Source organism: Falco peregrinus, unplaced genomic scaffold (assembly GCF_023634155.1).
Source record: "Falco peregrinus isolate bFalPer1 unplaced genomic scaffold, bFalPer1.pri scaffold_51, whole genome shotgun sequence".
Lineage (NCBI taxonomy): Eukaryota > Metazoa > Chordata > Aves > Falconiformes > Falconidae > Falco > Falco peregrinus.
Genome location: NW_026599615.1, coordinates 747356 through 767054, shown reverse-complemented (window position 1 = coordinate 767054; position 19699 = coordinate 747356). Strand labels below are relative to the sequence as shown.

The 19699-nt window shown below is 46.1% G+C and overlaps 1 protein-coding gene across 1 annotated transcript in view; it reads right to left on the bottom strand.

The window, feature by feature from the left end:
- LOC129783560 (uncharacterized) overlaps positions 1 to 18390 on the bottom strand; it is a 29914-nt gene extending 11524 nt beyond the window's left edge. Inside the window, exon 1 of the mRNA XM_055793515.1 lies at positions 18327 to 18390. Within this exon, the coding sequence (XP_055649490.1) occupies positions 18327 to 18390 (64 nt within the window). The remainder of the gene's footprint in view (positions 1 to 18326) is intronic.
- Positions 18391 to 19699: the final 1309 nt, after the last annotated feature.

Sequence of the window (19699 nt, the reverse complement as noted above, 5' to 3'; positions counted from 1 at the left end):
TGTTTATCATTACAATTTTCTTTTCTAACAAGAGAACAGATAGGTATAGTGAAATAAAAGACACCTCAGCTACCTGGAATGAGAGTATACTGTATATTGCCTGGGATCTACTCTCACTGTTTGCAGAGGCGCTGAATTTCCTGGGCTGTTTCCGTGCATGACTGGAAAAGGGGTTATCTATAGAAATAACCTTCGGAGTGCTATTGGGGCATTGTCAGCTTAGCCCTCAGCATTGCGTACAAACACATGGTTTTAGCATTTCTGAAGAATACCTTGGCTTATTTACTAAAATGAAGGGAATTTCTTTCTATTTATGTTTCCTACGTGTACATCAACAGATGTATAAGGTACCTAAAGGCTTTTCTAAGGCTGGCCTTTGGCTGATAACGCTTCTGAAATGCGTGGGCATGGTCCCAATGATTTCTCTGTGCTTGCAGTTTATCTCCTGTTCTGTTGCCTCAGTTTTTAGACTCTACTTAAACACTTCAAATGTCATCTCTACAGCTATATGATGCTTGAGTTGTTACTATTATGGGGGGCAGAACCCCATGTTTCTTCATTTGATGGTAAAGTAAAAAAATGTAGAACAGCTCTTTGGCTTCTAGAACATTCATCAAGGGTCTCTTCATGTTTACTAAACTCAAACTCTTCTTCCTCCTTCACGCCCAAAAAAATCCAGAAAATGGGAGGTTAAATTTAATCTTCCCAGGCACCAACAGGTTTCAGAATTCTCCTCACGAAGCTACTAGGGTAAAAACATGAACTTACCACTGTCTTCTGAATCATACAATTTTTAGGCTGTTTTGCAACTGGTGAGATCACCAAGAGAGATCCAAAGAAAAATTTGTTGTGCAGAGTGCCTGACCAGCAGCTCACCAGCATTTATAACGGTGGGACTCCAGTTTAAGCACCAGAACTGATTGTGGTGGTAGCAGCACGTTACAGAACAGCTGATTTGCTTCCACTAGAACTGGAAAGCAAAATGAAACATAGGCGTATTTGTACTGCGTATTTCTGTTGTCCTAAGGAGGCCTGCATTTCCACAGGTCACTTAATGGCTTTCAAGGCTGAAATTTTTGGCATATCCAATTCGTAAGTCCTCAAATATTGCTTCATTGTCATGACAGGTTGAGTAAGTGCCCTCTCTCCCACTGCACAGACTGATTTAGGATTTCTTAAGCTTGGTTGTCTGAAATTATGACAACCTAAAATTGTTTATCACTGTAAGGATCAAATAGGAAGGTAAACCTCATCTTTATTTTTTGAGAGTAGCCTTTAGCATTCTATGAAATGACAACAGCAATAACAGAAATAACAAACAGACAATGTTTTCACCTATTTAACAATTCCAAAAAACAATCAAAGCAGCCATTAAACAGGACAAGGCGTGAGTGTAGCTGGGGCTAAGGGGCAGTAGCACAGCCTTTCCTCCATCAGGATCACAAACTTGTGAGGCATTTACTCTTTGTGATAGGAGAGCAGGTGTCCTCCAGGTAACTGCCACACCTACATGTGGCCATGAAACAGGCTGTAAAACTTTAGAGTGCTGTCTTTAGGTTGTGTTCCCTCTGTTACTGGCCTCCTCACGTACAATTCTTTTAAATCAGTGCTGGTCTTTGACTGTCATGCAAATTTTTTTTAGCCTTGAATCTGATCTTTAGACTTTTGGTCAGTCCTCCTGCAGACTTGCAAGGAGTTTTGAGATGCAGAGTCTCATAGCGATACCTATTTTATCTATTGATGCAATCCCCTTCCTGAAATATGTGTATAGGAACAGGTGTACATAGATGCAGGTGCTCTGCATCCACTCCATTTTAGGATGGTGCCGTCTGTTTCTGACATCTGTCACTCTACAAATTGCTTGTTATCAGTCCTCTGAAAGTAATTTTCTCTTTTTCCTTATGAAAATGTCCAAAATTGGACGGTTAAAGGGCAAATAAATTGCATTCCCCATCTAAATCCTCAGGGACTGTGTTAATTGTGAGTATATACTTGTCAAGTCCCCTAGTTCAAACACAAGTAGATAAAAAAGACCTGCGAGTTTTGAAGTGGATCAAAGGGGTTTGGTGATTATTTCAGCATACACGAGGTCTCCCCCCTGGTCCCACCATCAGCAAAAAGGACATTCAGGATCAGGGCCAGCATCATTAATACATACCCTGTTTTGTGCAGAGCAACAGAAGGGAGACACGAATGGCAGAGTAAGCTTAGTAAGCTGCTTTTCAGACCCAAATGAACTGAGAAGTTCAGATTCACCCCTGAGGAGAATAGCACAATTTCATTTACAAGGACAGCTTATAACACTGACAAGGACAACACAGAGATGTGTGCTTCAAGTGTTCCAGTGAACAGGAAAGCTAGAAAGATATAAGACAAAGCAACCTGATGGGTTTCTGTTTTCATTAAAACTGGACTGATTTCAAGAGCTTCCCTTTACACTTCTCCCTATGCCTTTTGTTGTAACATCACCACGCTGCCTCAACAACCCAAGATTTCTACACTAGAAAGACAGATATTTGTGGCCGTTGCTCCTATGAATCTCTTATTTTGTGATAATACCTACTGCCTACTGCCCAGCTGAGAGCCCCTTTACATGAATGGAAGAATCTGTAAGAAAATAGCATTCCTGAGTAAAAAGGCGTACAGGCTTAAACTGACATGAAAATGGATGGAGGGCAATGGCTGTGCTGGTTGAACTCTCTTGATGACAGAAAGTCCTCTCTCTCTCATCCCGCATTGTAGTATTTAGGACTTGCAACATCGTAAAGTTAGTTTTGACATGTTGGGAAACCTGGTATTCCTCCTTACAAATGCCAGTCATGGGCACAAATTGTGTCAAAGGCTGTTTTGCACTCGTGGCTCTCTGCGGTTGCAGCACGAGATACTTGGGGTCATGAGGGAGCATCTCTGGAGCTAGTTCCCTGTAAGCTTAGCCTGGAGCCAGGACACAGTCCAGCAAATTGGAAGACATGCTCCCAGTGGCTCCACGCAAGTCTGGGATCTAAAAAAGCAGGAATATGCTCCTGGTGTATTGTTCTGGAAAAGCTATGCTGCTTCCCTGCCTGATGTAGTAAAATTGCCCTAAGGGTCTGTTTGCACACCCAGGCCACAGTCTTAAAAATCTAAAATATCTAAAGCACATCTAACAAAATTGGTTCTAACTCATACCGTTAGATGCATCTCTGTGGAAAGATTCTTCTGGGTTTTGGGAAAGGGGTAGGTAGCATCCACAGTGGAAGACTGTCCCCTGTTACCTTCATTGCTGACAACTAGTTGGAGACATTGTTCCTGTGTTGTTTTGCGGGAAATCCGTGCTACAAGACTGTAAGACCACAAGATACTCTTTTTTTTTTTTTCTTCCTTTTCTTTTTTCCCAGATTCTTCCGTACCCAACCCTTGCTGCCAGCACAGCAGTGTTCGTTTTTCATCTATCCAGACCAATGTCCTCCATTTCTAGTAACGCATGGGAACAAGGTGTCTGGCTGTTTTCTGCCTCTTTCTTACTGACTCGAGCTCCTCAGCTAAAAGCTTGATACTAGTGGGAGGAGCTCAAGAAGTGAACCAGGAATTCCTGGCCAGTATTCAGGAATGAGCTAGAAAGCAACAACTGAGGAGACACAAGGGTAGCAACAAGAACCGTTAAATCAAAGGTGTTGCCCCAGCCTGATGTTTGCAGAGAGTTCTCAGGAAGCTGAGAAGATAAAGACAAAACAGATGGTCCAAGCAGTGGCTTGAGCAACCTGGCACTACCAGAACACTGCCCTTTCTTGCTTCATCCTCCCGAGTATCTCCAGAGAAAGGAGTAGCTGACCCAGGCAGGAAATGAACTTAAATTAGGATAAAAGCCTCACTTCCCCGAAGGGGCTTATCATGAGCGAGCTTTAGCTCCTGAGCCATTCACGTGAATATGACACTGTGTTTGAGCTGATATCCTGAACACAAGCTACACCAGTGGTTCCACATCTTTATACAGGATCAGACTTGCTTCAAGCCAACCTGGAGCACGTCAGAGGAGCCAGAGTCGGTCGGGGCCCATTTCTGCGGGCAAACCGTACAGCGCTGCTGCTGTGACCGACGGTGCAGAGAGAGCAGCCATGCAGGGCCAGTGGTGTAACGGTCATCACCATGTGGCACCTGGGGGCATTTCTGTACAGATCTGTTTTGTGCTGCAACTTTAGAAGTGTTACAAAGGGCAGAGCAAGGGGGACTGGCAAGGTAGACTGCAGTATTGCTGAGAAAAAGAAGTCGCGAATCCCAATAGCAAGCAACCCATGCTGTGTTTGCATTCAGGGAAGGACAACTCCAGTCCCACATTGTCCTATTTGGAGGCAAAAGGAAATCTACAAAGGCCATCTGGGACCTCTGTCAAGTCACCAGACTTGGGGTTGAGGTGGCCAAAGAAATCATGTGTACCATGTAGACATCATCTTACTGTTTCCCACATCCACAAGGGGATAAGCTGAATCTCAGTCCGGACGTGCCCATTTCTCTCACTGTTATCCAAGGGGGTCCAGCATCACGCATCAAGATGCAGACCTCTGTTGTTGTCGATGTCTAACATAGGTGAGAGGGAACCTTCCTCTAACAACCTCAGTTCTCAGTAAGACGTTCTTAGGAGAGCTCTCCCCAGCTCATAGCAGACCTTCAGGCTCAGAGCCTGAGGTGAGATGACTGTTACAAAGGTTTGAGCTTTGGCCCCTACAGAAACATATTGCGCTGTGCTCTTGCTTTTTTTGAAAGTCATTACAGATCTGTGTGAATGCTACAGACCTTTTTTTCTTTTATAGGGCTGAGTCCCAAGGGCCTTAGAAACACAGGAAGGTCATATCCATACATATAAAGGGACCCTGATGGTCTTTTCTTCTCTCCTTTGTAGGACATCCCAAGCAAAGGCCAACCACCCCAAAGAGGGTATTCTCCCCCAAACCGGGAGAGAGTCGAGATGCTGAAAAGCAGTTCATTCAGACACTGAAGGAAGAGGGTGATGAGCAGTCCCAGCAATTAAGCAATATTCAAGGTGACCTTAAAAGGGCCAGCTGCGGCTTTGATGTCTTTGTTATAACAACACAGCACTTTTTCAGGCAGGTAGGTGCGATGAGTATTTTCTACCATTGGAAAGATACTTTGCCTTTACACCAGCCACTTGCCCAGATTTATTCCACAGTTGTTAAAACTTTGCTCTTGGGAGAAAAGCATGTAATTTCTTTGCAACAATTATTATGATGAGGGAATCGTAATTTGATGCCATGTATTTGAAAATCAAGGTTCAGGAACTTGGAAGAGGAAGAATTGTGACTGAAGTATTTCTCATGGAGGGGTTTCAGGATGTTTTTAGGAGTAAAGCAGATGCACAAACTTAGAAGTACAAGTCCCTGACTGCTACAGCTGGAATGGAAAGTATAGCTGAGATCTTGATACTTGTGACCAAATGCAAAAACAATCCATGCATTTAGTCAACCAAAGGTGTTGGATGAAGGAAGAGATTTGCTTTCTCACAGTGCTTACCTACTCCTGCTGTTCACCACAGATCAGTCAGTGTCCCTGTTACAGAGGTGCCAGTTCCTGAAGACGTTAGAATAACATTATCTTAGCATTTAGATTACATTCAGCAGGTATAGAGAACATTAAAGGAAATGTTGCCACTAATTAGAGAAGCTTATTTATTCACTAAACCTGAGACAAAATGAGCAAATTTTAAGACAACCCTGAAGGACTTGTAGGTAGTGCTTGTTTCAAAAGCCATTTACTGATCTGGGAAATCTAGCTGGGCTCTGAGGTCCAGACCTGGTTCACCTGATGCCCATGTGTTTTGTACCGTCCCGGGTTAACCTGGTGTTCCAAGTACTTTGTAAAACAGGCAGACAGTCACCAGCAGTGGGACCCAAGGTCTGGAGAATATCCCTGATTGCCTGTTTGGCTACTTCTGGAAGAGGCAAGAGTAAACTTTCAGTGTTAACCAGGATGAAAGAAACCAACAAAACCCGAAGCACAGATTCAAACAGTCTTTACAACTTCTGAAATACTTGGTTCAGTTATTTTTTTTTTTATATTAGTGGGAAAGGTTACCTTTGCACAAATAACCACAGTTCATACTTTTCCCTAAGCAGGAGCTGATCTTGCTAGGGGGAGCTTCAGTGAACTTAAAAAAAGGGAAGTTTTTTTAATATGTACTGAATATTTTAAATACCTTCTCAAGGGGTTTTCCCCATCCATTTTTCTATAGTCTTGACACTTTTGGGCTTGATGGGCATTTGTAAAGGGCTTTTTTTTTTTCATTCGAGCTGACTGTGGAGTGTCCTTGATTAAAGCAGAGGCAAACAAAAAAGGGAAGGGCAGTGTATGCTGAGCTTTGTCTGTGTGTTGTCCACTGGGGAGAGATTTTTCATCTCATGCCTCATTCACAACTTGCTGAAGGAATTCTGGAAGCTTGGGCATACCTCCTGTGTCTCCTCTGGATACGTTTTCAGTGAGAACGGCTGCTGCAGCTGAGCTTTCGGATGACTCTCATCCAGCTGGTGCATGTTAGATCTGTCCTGAGAATGGCTACTGAACTGAACACCTCAGGGGACTTTATTTAACAGAGTCCTCTCCAAGTCCTGCCGGGCGTAGCTGTGCCTCGTGTTTCCAGCTCCCCTGCACCATCAGGCCGGCTGGGGGTTTGCAGTGACACTCCTCTGAATGCCCGGGGCTCTTGCAGGTGAAAAAGAATATACTTCTGGAATTTAAGCACCTTCCGGCTTGGGCAGGATTAGGTGTAGATTTTTTCCAGATCCACCGCTGGGCTCGTTTACCTGTGTTCAGCCTGAGCGTCAGTTTCTTCTGGCCTTGCCTGGTCGCCCTGGAGATATATATGTGCACATCATCATTCACTGCAGTGCCAGACACCTGTATCTTGCCGCTCGCTGCTGGGAGCCATGTAACACGGACCCCTCCCAGGCAAAGAGACCCCCGGCTTCCCCGGGTGGTGAGCTGCACAGTCAGCGTGAGCCCAACAGTTACCCATTAGCCACTTAGGTGTGGTACCTACATTAGGAGTATGGTTGCTTTAGGCTCCAGTTTTAGGGAATGGAGGCAGGTGAGCACTTCCAGGAGACCGTTTTCAGCACCAAAGATCTGAATTTCTGCTTGAGGTACCTGCCTGTACTGTGGCCTCCAGGGATGCCTAAAGCTGCTGCACTTTTAAATTCAATGCTGAAGCTGAGAGCCTACATGTGATGGGATGATCTGGGAGTATTCAAGCAATCGTGTAACTGGGCAGTCTGTTCTCCTGCAACGTAGACACAGGCTTCCAAGTTTTGGAGTCATTCAAAAATACAATCTGTAGACATTTTCTGAGATGGCATTATTGTTTGAAAGCTTGAGCAAAATTGCATTGGCTGGCTTTGAGTTAGGGCAGCATGAAAAAAGAAACTTTCCCCATTATAAAAATAATACTTATGTTTGTTCCCGAGAAGCCTGCAGGCAGAATGTTGAGGTCTGAGCAGAACTGCAGTTTGGGAAGGGAATAATACTCATTCAGGAAAAATGTGGGGCCTTATTCCAGAGAAGTTTGAGCTTGAGTTGTCCAACTGGCAGTTCTGCTCAGCTTAGCAGAGGACCCAACCCTACTTTGGTGCTAGGGAGCCTCTTTGGGCTGATAACCAGCCATAGCCTAATTTTAGTGTGTGTGTCTCTCTCTCCTTACACCACATCAAAATAACGCCCAAAACATAGGCTTTTATCTGAACTGGAGTTGAATTCTGTTGGAAAACGTGCTCCAGGCAGTGAGGACTGGGCTGAGTCTTAAAAGCAACCCAAGGGCCAGTGTTTTGCACACAGGTGGGAGCCTCCCTGTGCCCGTGGCTCTCTTGCCTTGCTCACACCGTTTCTGTTCTCTCTCCAAAGCTGGGGAAAGCACCAATGCAAGTGGTCCAACAGACGTGTTTAGCTGAAGAAAGAGCGTGTCAATACGTAGTAAACAGTGTTGGCCCACACCCAGGGTTTCTTTGAGTGCTTTCTAATTGTAAGCACCTGCTGTAGCAACCTTAAGGCGGCATGACCATTTTCATTGGGTTTCGTTGGATTTGTTCAATTGCTGCTCCAGACCACTGCTGAACGTCATCCTGAAATCATCTCTTTTTCTCAGTTGTAATAGGCAAGGGTCATTAAATAGGCATCAAGGAGTTCACAGCATGTAGTGGTACTTAGCACAGACCCATTAAATGCAGCTAAACCAATTTTCTGCCTTGGTGAAGAGCCTAGGCAGTCAAAGCAAGCGGTGGCTGAGGCAGCGGACAAAAAAAAAATTGAAGCAGTGGCTCTGACTTACACGTTTAGCTAATTATGAAAAGTAATGATTGCAGTGCATGTGGACAGCATGGCTTTTAATTATTATTTAATTAGCAGATGGATTAATGAAGACCCTCAGATATGCACACATGACTCCTATTGACTTTGGGAACCACTTTAAACTTCTCCTGAAGAGGAGCAGATGGAGTTTGCCCCTAACGTCGGATGTTCATCATGTCGATACAACCCTTGTGCTGTGAGGCACCAAACTGCACCAAGGCCCTGGAAACTGGACTGATGCCTTTCTGCCAGTCCCGCATGCCCAGGCAGCTGGACTGTTGGAGCCCCGCTCATAAGTTCTGCCCCTGAAATTTCAAATGAGGACTCCAGAGCTGCAGGGCACGTGAGGGGAAGGGATCGTTTCTGAGCTGCAGACCCCAAGGGTGGGAGGAGGTAAGGGAAGGGGCTGTGCTGTGGTAGTCTGTCCCGTACTCTGCTGGGGCATGGAGGGGTTTCCAGACTTGCGGCACAGCCTTGTGCTGCACTTTCTATCACAGGGGAAAAACTGCTCTGGACAGGTCCTGGCATGTGGGCGCGAGCAGATCAGCTGGGAATGGGGGAACCACACAGATGTGCTGGACGAGAGCAGGTGCAGGAGGGGGCCTGGGAAGCAGGACCACAAGTAACAATCAGTTAGTTGAAAGGAATGTGCTCGAGCTTGTGGGTCACAAGCCCTGGTGAAAGGGACATGAGAAATTACTGAAGGGTATAGAAACAGGGACTAATCATCAAGTTGAGACTATACAAGGAATAAGGCGGTCGGTTTGTCAGCTTGCTCAAAGACGTGGTGCAAGAGCTGCAGACATTGTTGTCTTTATTGCTGAATTGCTAAATAGGTAGTGTGAGATCCTCGCGGGAGTTGCCACATAGTTATTGAATAAGCAAGTTTTTGAACCGATCAGAATTAGATGTAACAATTGCTTGTGTGTATATAATCATGATATTCAGCTAATTAAAGTGACGTTTGCTTGCATCAAGCTGCGTCCCGTCTCTCAGTTGCAGCAAGCAGGGACAGCACTGCAGTACCTGACAGCATCCCAACAGTTTGTGTCTACCAACACTGGGAAAGACCTGTCACCAGTAACCCGTGTGTGTGTTTGTCTCCACACCGGAGTGTGAGTTACTTTTGGGTGGGTATACAAGGCACATCTTCCAGACAAGTAAACACACATAGCGGTGTCCTGGAAAATCTGGGATGGACAAGAGAAACCTTTTCCCCCATTCAAATAACTGAGATATGTGTGTGCTTTTGTGTATTCTTCAAAGCAAGGTTTCTGCCTGTGAAGTGTCATGTCACTACCTTGTTCAAATGCTAATGACCTCTTGTGTAAGAGGCAGAACTGGTTGCACTAGTTCCAAGTCACTTGGCGCTTCCCACCATTGCCTCCGAAACAGTAATTTGGGATAACATTTCAAGTGCTCATCTCAGGCTGGGCTGACAATGGTTTATTTCCACAGCTGCCTCTGAGAGTTAGTTTAGGAGAAATATATGTATTGTTTGTGCCTGGTGGTGGCACAGTGGTAAGAAGCCAGCACTCATCAGAAAGACTGACCTTCTGGCTTTCAGGGGTACTACTTTCCCAGTATTTGCAAAATATATTAGAATTTAGCCCAAGAATAGCTGTTAGGAAAGTGCCGCTTCACTTCTCCCTCATCATTATTACAGCTGGGCTAGATTTCCTGTATGGAGCAAGTTCGGTCTTTTCTTTGCTCCTCCTGGAGACCAGAGCAGTGAGAACAACTCAATCTTTTCATTCCGTATCCTGGAAGAAATCCATTTTGTATTCACCAAGCCCTGACAGTTTTGGGATATGAATCAAAAACATTTTATTGCAAGACAAACAAAACACTTTGTTTACTTGGGAGCAAAAAATTAGAAAGAAACTTTGTCATCATTTAGGGCTTTCTAAACTGCTTTTCAAGTAGAAACGCACAAGATTTGGTGCTGGGGACAACTAGTTATGGTAAAACAGTGCAGTAAGAATTGAGAGGTGCTCCTTTCCTTGCAAGCATTGCAGTGAAGGCTCTACAATGCAGCTGCTCTGGGACTCAGGGACACTCATTCATGCTCGATCTGCCCAAGGAATGGGTCAGGGTTTGTAAACTGAAGGAAGGTGCCTTCTGCGGGTGCCCTGCTTATTTGCTGTGGGTGCTAGATGACAGGCAGTGAGAAGATAAGGTGCTGTAGAATAGAAACCTTAAAGCAGCTGAATATCTTTCCCCTCCTCATGCTCTTGAATGATGAATGATGCACCACTTATCTATAGGATAATGTACTTATGTTTATCTAAAAGCTGGGAAACGTGCAAGGACCCTTATTGCTAACATGACGGATGTACTAATTGCGAAGTCCTTGGATTTGTCATCTTTAAAAAGGCTATCTGGTCCTAAGTTCCTGTTGTTTATGAAAGGTGGCAAAGACAAGGACTTAAATCATGGTCACTAGTTTAGTGAGATATGTAAATGAGTTCCTGGCATTGTAATGAATATGTAAACGATTTCCTGGAAAGTTAATGAATAGGTCCGAGTTGCTTGTATAAAGAGGGGACTGAAAAATCCCCTCGGTGTGCATGACTTTGGTGGAGCGATCCCCCATGCACCCAGCGCTGGCGAATAAAGATAACCTCCTCCGCTCACTCGAATCTTGGTGACTGACTCTTTAAATCAATTTGGCGACCCAGACGGGACCTCCTCTGCTCGGCTGCGGGACCCATTGAGAGCGAGCGGGGACTCCCTAGGGTACCCCCGGGGATTTTCCCGGAGGGGCTCCTTGTCTCATCTGGATCACCGCAGGAGCAGACAAGGACTCCATCTTGCGGAGCAAAGGTACTATCTTTATTCAAATATTATATTAATTGTAAATATTATATTAATATTATATTTTGAACAGTACTGTTTCAGATATTTCTGTTCTGGGACCACTCCATCTGTAAAGCTGTCCGTAAGGTGTAAGATCATTGTATTCTTATGCAGGATGGCGTGTGCCGGTTAGCTAGCACCGCAGGTATACACCTGATTCTGTTCTGGTATTCGTTCCGGTATTAAGGTAATATCGGAACTCTGATTCTGTTCTGGTATTTGTTCTGATATTGAGGTAATATCGGAACTCTGATTCTGTTTTGGTTGGAAGACTGACACGTTTGATGATTTGAAGTCAATCTGTGTATATAGGATTAATAATTATAGGCTTACTAATAATAATTGTTATACTCATTTTATGCTGGAAATGTGAGAACATTTCTGTATTAGGTATATTATGAATGTTGACATGTGGTTATTGTCTTGAACATCTGAGGGGTGAGTGTAAACCTCTATATGTTTTAAAGCGCATATAGTGTAAAGAATTAGTGAGTATATGGTGGGAGTTGCTGCTTAAAGACAAAATTTGTCTCTGAGCAGTTACTCTGTGCTGTTTTGGCATTGATTTGGCGAGCCAGCCAGGAGAACTCTCCACCAGTGCTGGAATCCAGGGGCCTGGGGACCCTCAGGGCCCCCGACTGCATCTTCTGTCGGCAAGACTCCCCTGCCTCTCGGCTTCTCACACAGGTGGACAAGGACTTCTGCACAACATAAAAGGTATTTATATTTATTCTTTGTTTTGAATATTTGATTGTCTTAAGATTTGTTTTTACCCCATAAGACAAAAGACAGGGCGCCGTCTTGCAGGGTTGAGAAGAAGGGACGCCTTCTGAAAAGGGTAATAGCCCTATTTGATTATCTTAAGATTTGGGAAGCTAAAAACTACCTTTAGGTTGTCTTAAGATTTGAGGAATTCCTAGAATATAACAACTGAAATAGCGCTCTGTGTCTTGTTTGTTCTATATATTGTCTTGTTACATGTTCAAAATTGGAGTTATGAAATGTATGTTGAAAAAAAAATATTCTGGTAATTCTAGGCAAATAACTGAAAACTTAACACTCTGCTTAAGGCCAGAAAAAAATGAGAATCTGTTTTTTGGCAATTGTTCATTGAAATGCGTACTTTGTGTGATAACGTGAACTGTCAGCGTTCCTAGAGTTGTATGGAAGTGCAGGGTACCGTGTAACATACTGCCTGTGTGACTGAGGGCTGCCCGGAGAGTGTGATGTGTGTGAGAGACGCGGTGTCACTGCGAAGCGAGTGGGGAGCCCCGATCTGTGTGTCCGTGTTCCCCGCGAGGGGCCGGCCAGTGACAGACGGAGCGATTGAAAAATCAATTTATGAAGTGTTGGAATGCATAATGAGAAATTAGAGCGGGAGACTGTGGACAAAACATTAGAACTAACATCATTGGAAAAAGCACGAACTAGCCTCTGCCCTTAGTGTCGTAGGTGCTGTCTGTATACTAGAGCAAAAGGTTGCAGGTGTCTAAGATGTATTATCTCCTCGCAAAAAAACCCCAATAATAATAGTAATAAGAAAAATAATGAGACCAAGAAATAAGGCTAAATAGAGGTCTGGAACTGTGGTGTGTGTTCTGAGATAAGTATGGTACCTCCAGTAATAACTAACACATTGTAGACAAATGCCAGACTTATTAGGACGATGGGGGGCAGACCAAGCCAATAAATAAATAACAAAACACCCCTGGGATGTATTTTGAAGCATTAGAAAGAATTTGGCAGAATTCCCAGTGGAAATTTGAACAAAAAGACATATTTAAAGTATTGTCAGAATTGGTGGCCTTTGTATACATTAGGTGATGGTGAAAGATGGCCACTCGAAGGAAGTCTTATATTACAACACAATTTTACACCTTATGCTGTTTCTTCATAGAGAACAAAAGTGGAATTAACACCACCTGATCTTTGATTGTGGCTCTAGAAAAGGATAAGGGAAAAACTGAGACCTAAACTAGAAAGATGTTCTTGTTGAAATTTTTTGGGGGGAGGGGGGGGGGGAAAGAGAGAGAAGAGCTCGGGTTGTGGTTCCTTCTGTGGAGCAACCAGAATGAAGCACGTTGTAAGGTAAAAACTTGCACTAACGTATGTAAGACCTAAAGCGGGGTGTGGAGAGTCAAAGACCCTGTGAAAGTGTTAAAGTATCGGGGTGAGTTTGTACAAACCCGCGTACCCCCTCGAAGGTGTGACTGAATCATGCTGGGACGCATGGCAGGGTGTTTGCTGTTTGCCTGCGAAGGCATGGTATGTAAGAACGCAGACTTAAAGCAACAAGGAGCAGATTTGCATGCAGGGTCAGAAAGAGTTAAAACAGAAGTGCTGCTGCAGAGGCAGGCTTGTGTAACCTGCAGAGCAGGAAGAGCATCTCCTGCCCCGAACCCTTCTGCTGGTGGGGAGGAGGGGGTTGCTGTTGCTGACGATTGAGCAGAAGGACCTGACAATGTCACCCCGATTGCTGCAGCATTTGCAGTACAACGGGACCGGTAACGGCCCCTCTAGGGCAGGCGGTGGGTCTGAGGAGAGTAAAGGTGAGTCTTTGATGGGGAAATTTAGATGTTTGAAAGTTGGTTGTGAAAGACTTATCAGGATGATCTAAGAGGACTAGGTAAAGGTTCGAGTTGATTGTTATTAGGTAATTGTGATGTAGAAAAGTTGATAGAAGGAACAGGGAACGTGTACAGAAGGTAAGAGAAGAGCTGGGTCGTGCTGAACTGGTAGAGGAGACGAGGCAGAGACAGGAGGAATGTCAGGCAGAAGTGAAAAGTGAATCCCTCTCCTATGGGATCGGATCACTGTGCATGTTGTAGGGAAAGTGGACACTGGAAGCGAGATTGCCCTAAGCTAAAGAACCAGCAAGGGGTTCTGGTGAACTAGGGACTAGGAAAAATGAGGTGGAATTTTTAGTGAATACAAAACCAACTTACTTGGCGTTAAACTTCAGTGAACAGAATTTGTTACAGTTGTGGGAGCTGCTGGCCACCAGGAAAACATCCTGAAACCTTTAAAGTACAAACTAAGAAAACAAATAAGAATGCCAAATTCACCAAAATCTTTGTTGGGATGAGATTTATTAGAACATCTAGATGTTTAAAGAAGGAGAAATGAAACAAAAATTTAAAAATAATCAATTAATTGAAATCTTGAGCTTATCTTTAATTCAACAGAAAAGTGGAAAAGAGGATCTCCCTAAAGCAAAAGAAATCTTTAACCAGGTATATCCGGGAGTAAATTCCAGGTAAGGCAAAAAATGCTTTACCTGTTACAGTAAAAATGATAAGCAGGAGGCCTGCCTAGTTCAGGTAAAACAATATCCCTTGGTCAGCAGGGCTGTGGGGGATATTGGCATAAAAACTGAAATAAAACGCACTGTGTAGTAGTTCTACAACCAATGTAAATCTGTGTGTTTTACCACGACACAGACTTGTTATGGGATGCGCAGATGAAACTGCATTGACAACGAAGTGCTGAATGATGAATGATGCACCACTTATCTATAGGATAATGTACTTATGTTTATCTAAAAGCTGGGAAACGTGCAAGGACCCTTATTGCTAACATGATGGATGTACTAATTGCGAAGTCCTTGGATTTGTCATCTTTAAAAAGGCTGTCTGGTCCTAAGTTCCTGTTGTTTATGAAAGGTGGCAAAGACAAGGACTTAAATCATGGTCACTAGTTTAGTGAGATATGTAAATGAGTTCCTGGCATTGTAATGAATATGTAAACGATTTCCTGGAAAGTTAATGAATAGGTCTGAGTTGCTTGTATAAAGAGGGGACTGAAAAATCCCCTCGGTGTGCATGACTTTGGTGGAGCGATCCCCCATGCACCCAGCGCTGGCGAATAAAGATAACCTCCTCCGCTCACTCGAATATTGGTGACTTGACTCTTTAAATCACTCTGGGTAACTGAATGTTACTGGCGGAGGCTACACAGGGCCTATAGGAAGATCATTTCATCCAGTCTCTCCACCGCCGTGCCAGGGTGCGTCCCTCATTTTCCACTGGCACAGCACCTCTTGGTGCTCAGCGCTCCGCTGCTGTGGCTGCAGAGCCAGATACTCACTGCACTGCACACTTCGGGTCTGCCAGCAAAACCCACGGCTCACCTGGCCCAGGATCTAAGGAATGTTTGTAATTTCCCCGTGCCTCAGTGCCTAGCTGTTAGACAGGGATGCCAGGGAACTGCCCTCACATTAAGAGGCCACAGAGGAAAAAAATTGTTACTTCTGATGCACTCTGATGTCAGGGGTGAGATGAGAAAACAACAGCCTGCGAGGAAGATCCACACTGCTGTCAGTGCAGAGGATAGCATGGGTGATAAATAAGGCCTTGGGCTACAGAATGCATTAAAAAGGTCAGCAAATTCAGAAATGAGTACTGACATGCCTGTTCACCGGGCACAGTGGGAGTGCTGTGCTGTAGCTGTGTGACGGATCTGCCCCACGGAGGGGGCATCCACCCACCTGGGTACTGCACCACTTCACTGTGCTGCTGCTGGGCTGCGGATGCAATTGCACACCCATCGAAGGGGCATGGGGGTGTGAACTGGCTGGAGTGGAGGTGATGATGGGGATACTGGGTATTGCGAGAAAACAGGGGAATTCCCCACTGAGGGCTCCTGAGGCAGGCACTGTGTGATGTGGGAGCAGGACCAGGCAGTGCAGTATCCCACTCTCCGTACATTTTAGCTGTGTGCTCCTGGGTAGCCCAGGTCCTGTGGCAGGATTTTGCTCTGTGATGTGGACTCACTTGCACAAGCTACTTCCTCACTGCAAACGGGGCAATTAGAGCCCCTCTGCCTCTGAGATGCACCCCTTCCCCCAGGCCTGGCTGGGTACCCCTGCTCCAGGCTGGTGCCTCGTGGCCCTACGGCTGAGGTGGGAAGCAGGATCAGGAAAGCAATGTACAGAGGAGGCAGAGACTTGCCGGGCTGTAATGCGGTGGATTTCTCTGTCCTGCAGGGCAATGGGTGGGAGTGAGCCATCACCCCCCCGCCCCCATCCCCCCCCCGGGAAGCAGGCAGTGAGCAGCAGGAGCAAAGGCATCTGGAGGGGCAGGAGAGGAGCAGCAGCAAACTGCTCTCCCTGCCTGAAATCCTGAGGCTGCAGAGCAGGCACAGAGGCTCTGCAGAAGAGTTTTACTGCAGGTCGATGTTTGAGCGTATTCAGGTGAGAGAGTGGCTGGGGAAATGGTAAGTGAAGAACTAATTGCTTAGTAAAAACGCTGCTTATTCTGTCTGACGTGCGGAATTAAACTCTGTAACTCAGGGTAAGTTATAAAGCAGGTGTGTTTATTGCGGTGCCGGCTGCAAAGGGGGGTCGCTCCTCCTGACTTGCACACGTAGTTTTACTCACAATACATGTTTACACAGTGAAGTTGGTTAGTTCTGCCCGAAGTCTACACCTACGAGCTAATTATTGGTTAGTTGCATTCTCGCTTCAATTTAAAGGTAGAGTTCATTTAAAATTTACTCCCTGTGCTCCCCGGGTGGGGGGATTCACCCTCTTCGGGGGGCCCATTTGAGTAGGAGGTCGGGATCTCCCCCTACCACAGTGATTTTACCCTGGTGTCCTTGAGTCTTACCCCTTCAGCAGCCTGTTTTCTTTCAGCAGCTCGCAGGCCCTTGCCAGCAGGCTCCGTATTCCCACGCCGGTGGGCTCAGCTCCCCCTGCCCTGGCTGCCCCCCGAGGCGCTGAGCGGGCCGAGCCCCAGCCCTTCTCTGCAGACAGGGAGGCTCCTGCCCGCCTGCCGATGGCTGCTGGCCCCGGGGTGGCTCCTGCCTGCGGCCCGGCTTTCGGGGGGCACCGCGCTGACTCGCATCAAGTCCCCCCCTTTTCTTTTCCCTTAGCAAATTCTTTTGCTTAAACAATACCATTCTTAGTATGGATTCTGGTAAAATATTTCCCATCTTCTAGGCTTTGTCTTAGCCCTTGTTTCTTCCATTCTTCATAACTGCTATCATTTTTTTTTCACATGCACAGAAAGCATCGTAACGTAATACAAATCAATAATTCTAATAAAATAATTATGATAACTACAACAAAGGGCTGCTTCAGCCACATAAAATGAGGTAGGCAAGAAGTAAACTTTTCCCAGAGGTCAGAAAATCCAAAGGAAGTGTCATCTAGGGATACTTGATGTAGTATTTTGGGGGTTATCCAAATTTGTTGCAAATCCTTTTCAATACGTTTTTCTTGGTTAACATAGACACAGCAAGTTTGATTAATAACCATACACAATCCTCTTTCTTTTGCTAAAAGTCTCTTCAGACCCATTCAGTTTTGAAGTACTACATTTCTTAATGAAGAAATTTTGTAGGACTCCCTGTACAGCGCCTATGGTGAGTTTTTCCATTTGTTCTATTGTGGCAGAAATATTTATTATTGCTTTTTCTAACTCACCCCTAATGAAAGAAGATGCCATCTTGCAAAACTATGGAATACTGAGGGGCTTTTGGGTCATCAGGGGGTTATTAGTTCCTCATTTAACCAGTTTCCATGGGGATCTCAAAACACCCAGTGGAGGATGCGAATGATTAAATATCCTGCCTTGGGGAACTGGGTATCCTACCCCAGATTCACCTTGCCGTCACTTAGGTATGTTTTTCCTGGCCCTGCCATCTCCACATAACCACCATAATACTTGATGTAAGCAACTATAGGTCTGATTAGCGAGCATATCTAGATGCACTTTCCCACATTTCGGGGTAATACTATATTTTCCTTTTGTATTAGTTGGTGTTAGAATTGGCGGGCCACATACACTCCAGTTCAGAGCAGTATAGTTTAAACTGAGCCATCCTGTCAGTGGAGCATTCATTCCCATCATTCCCTCTAATTATCGTAGAATTTCCTGATTTCTGTACTTCATATCAGGGTCCCGCTGTACTATTTGGAGATTTGTAACAACCAAATCCTTTATGATTAAATGGCCAGCTCCAATTTGCCTGTGATACCATTACACCGTATAATGGAAGTTCTGTACTACCTCTGGAAAACGCTGAACATACCCAGCAATCTGCCAGATTCAAAGCATTCGTTACATTATGGGTTAACTGTACAAACAGATTCTGGTGCCAAGAATGAGTTCCTACTGTACAGAACATTGTTAACATACAAACGATCAACGGTCTTTCCGTTGGATCCGAAGCCGCAGAGGTCTGGTAGGTGTTGATTCCCATCGCGACTTAGGGGCTGCCTTCGCTCTGGTGTGGCGGATCCAGGATGCTTGTTCCTTAACTCTGACTGCGGTATGGGATGTAAGCAGTATTTGGAAAGGACCTTCCCACTTCTGTTCCAGAGGTGAACCTGAAAGAGGTCTGACACATACATAATCTCCTGGCTCCATGTTATGCACAGGTCCATCAAGACCTCGAGCTCCAGTTCCTAAAACTACGTCTCGAAGCTGTTTCTGCATGCTTCTTCCATAATCAGTAAGTACTTCATTCTCAACTCGGGCTGACGCTCTGCTCCTGTTTGTATAATATAAGGTCTCCTATACAATATCTCAAAAGGACTTAGCCCTTCTTTAGCTCTGGGCTTGGTTCTAATTCTCAGGCGCGTCAGAGGCAATGACTGAGGCCAAGATAAACCAGCCTCCTGTCCAGGTTTTACAATTTGCGGCTTAATTAGGTGGTTCATTTTCCACTTGACCACTTGCTTGTGGATTATATGGGGTGTGTAACTGCCAGTCTATTCCTAAAAATTTAATAACTTGCAGAATGACTTTTTCAATGAAGTGTGGCCCCCAGTCTGATGAGATTACTGCTGGAACCCCAAATCTCTGTACTCTTTCTTGTAATAGTACTTTGGTTACTTCTTTAGCTTTGTTGGTTCGGCAAGGGCGTGCTTCGGGCCACCCTGAAAAGGCATCCTCAATACCTCCTGCATGACCAGCAGGTATTAGGACCCCCCTTTTGGGGTCGGTGAGCCTGGATTGCGATGACGGTGCCACCTTGTCCCGCGGCCCCACGGGGATTTCAGGAGTTCACCTGGCTCCCGGTTCCCCCTTCAGCTGAGCTGCCCCCTGCCCCGCCCCCGCCCCAGCCCCTCCGCGCCCCGCTGGGGTCCCCTTCATGTGCCCGCATGCCGGGGGGGGGCGGGTCTGGGGCCGGGGGCGTCCGTGCCCTGGGGAGCCCGTCCCGGCGCGGGCACGGAGGGGAGCGTCGCAGAGCCCCCCGGAACGGCGAGCGCGGCTCGGGGAACGCCGGCCGAGGCGTCCCGGGGCAGGGGGGGCGCGGGGGCCCCCAGCCCCGCAGCGGGCTCGCTCCCGGGGCTCGCTCCCCGTGCGCCGAGTAACCCCCCGCCGCCCCCCCCGGCTGCGTCCGCGCCCCCTCGGCGCCGGGCGAGGGGCTGCGAGGGAGCCCGGGGGAGGGGTCGGGCCAGGGCCCCTTTCCCCGCGGGGCTCCGGCTGAGGGCCGGGGCGGGGGGACCCCGGGGCGGGCAGCGGGGCCGGCGGCGGCGGCCCCTCCCTGTAGCGGGGCGGCTGCC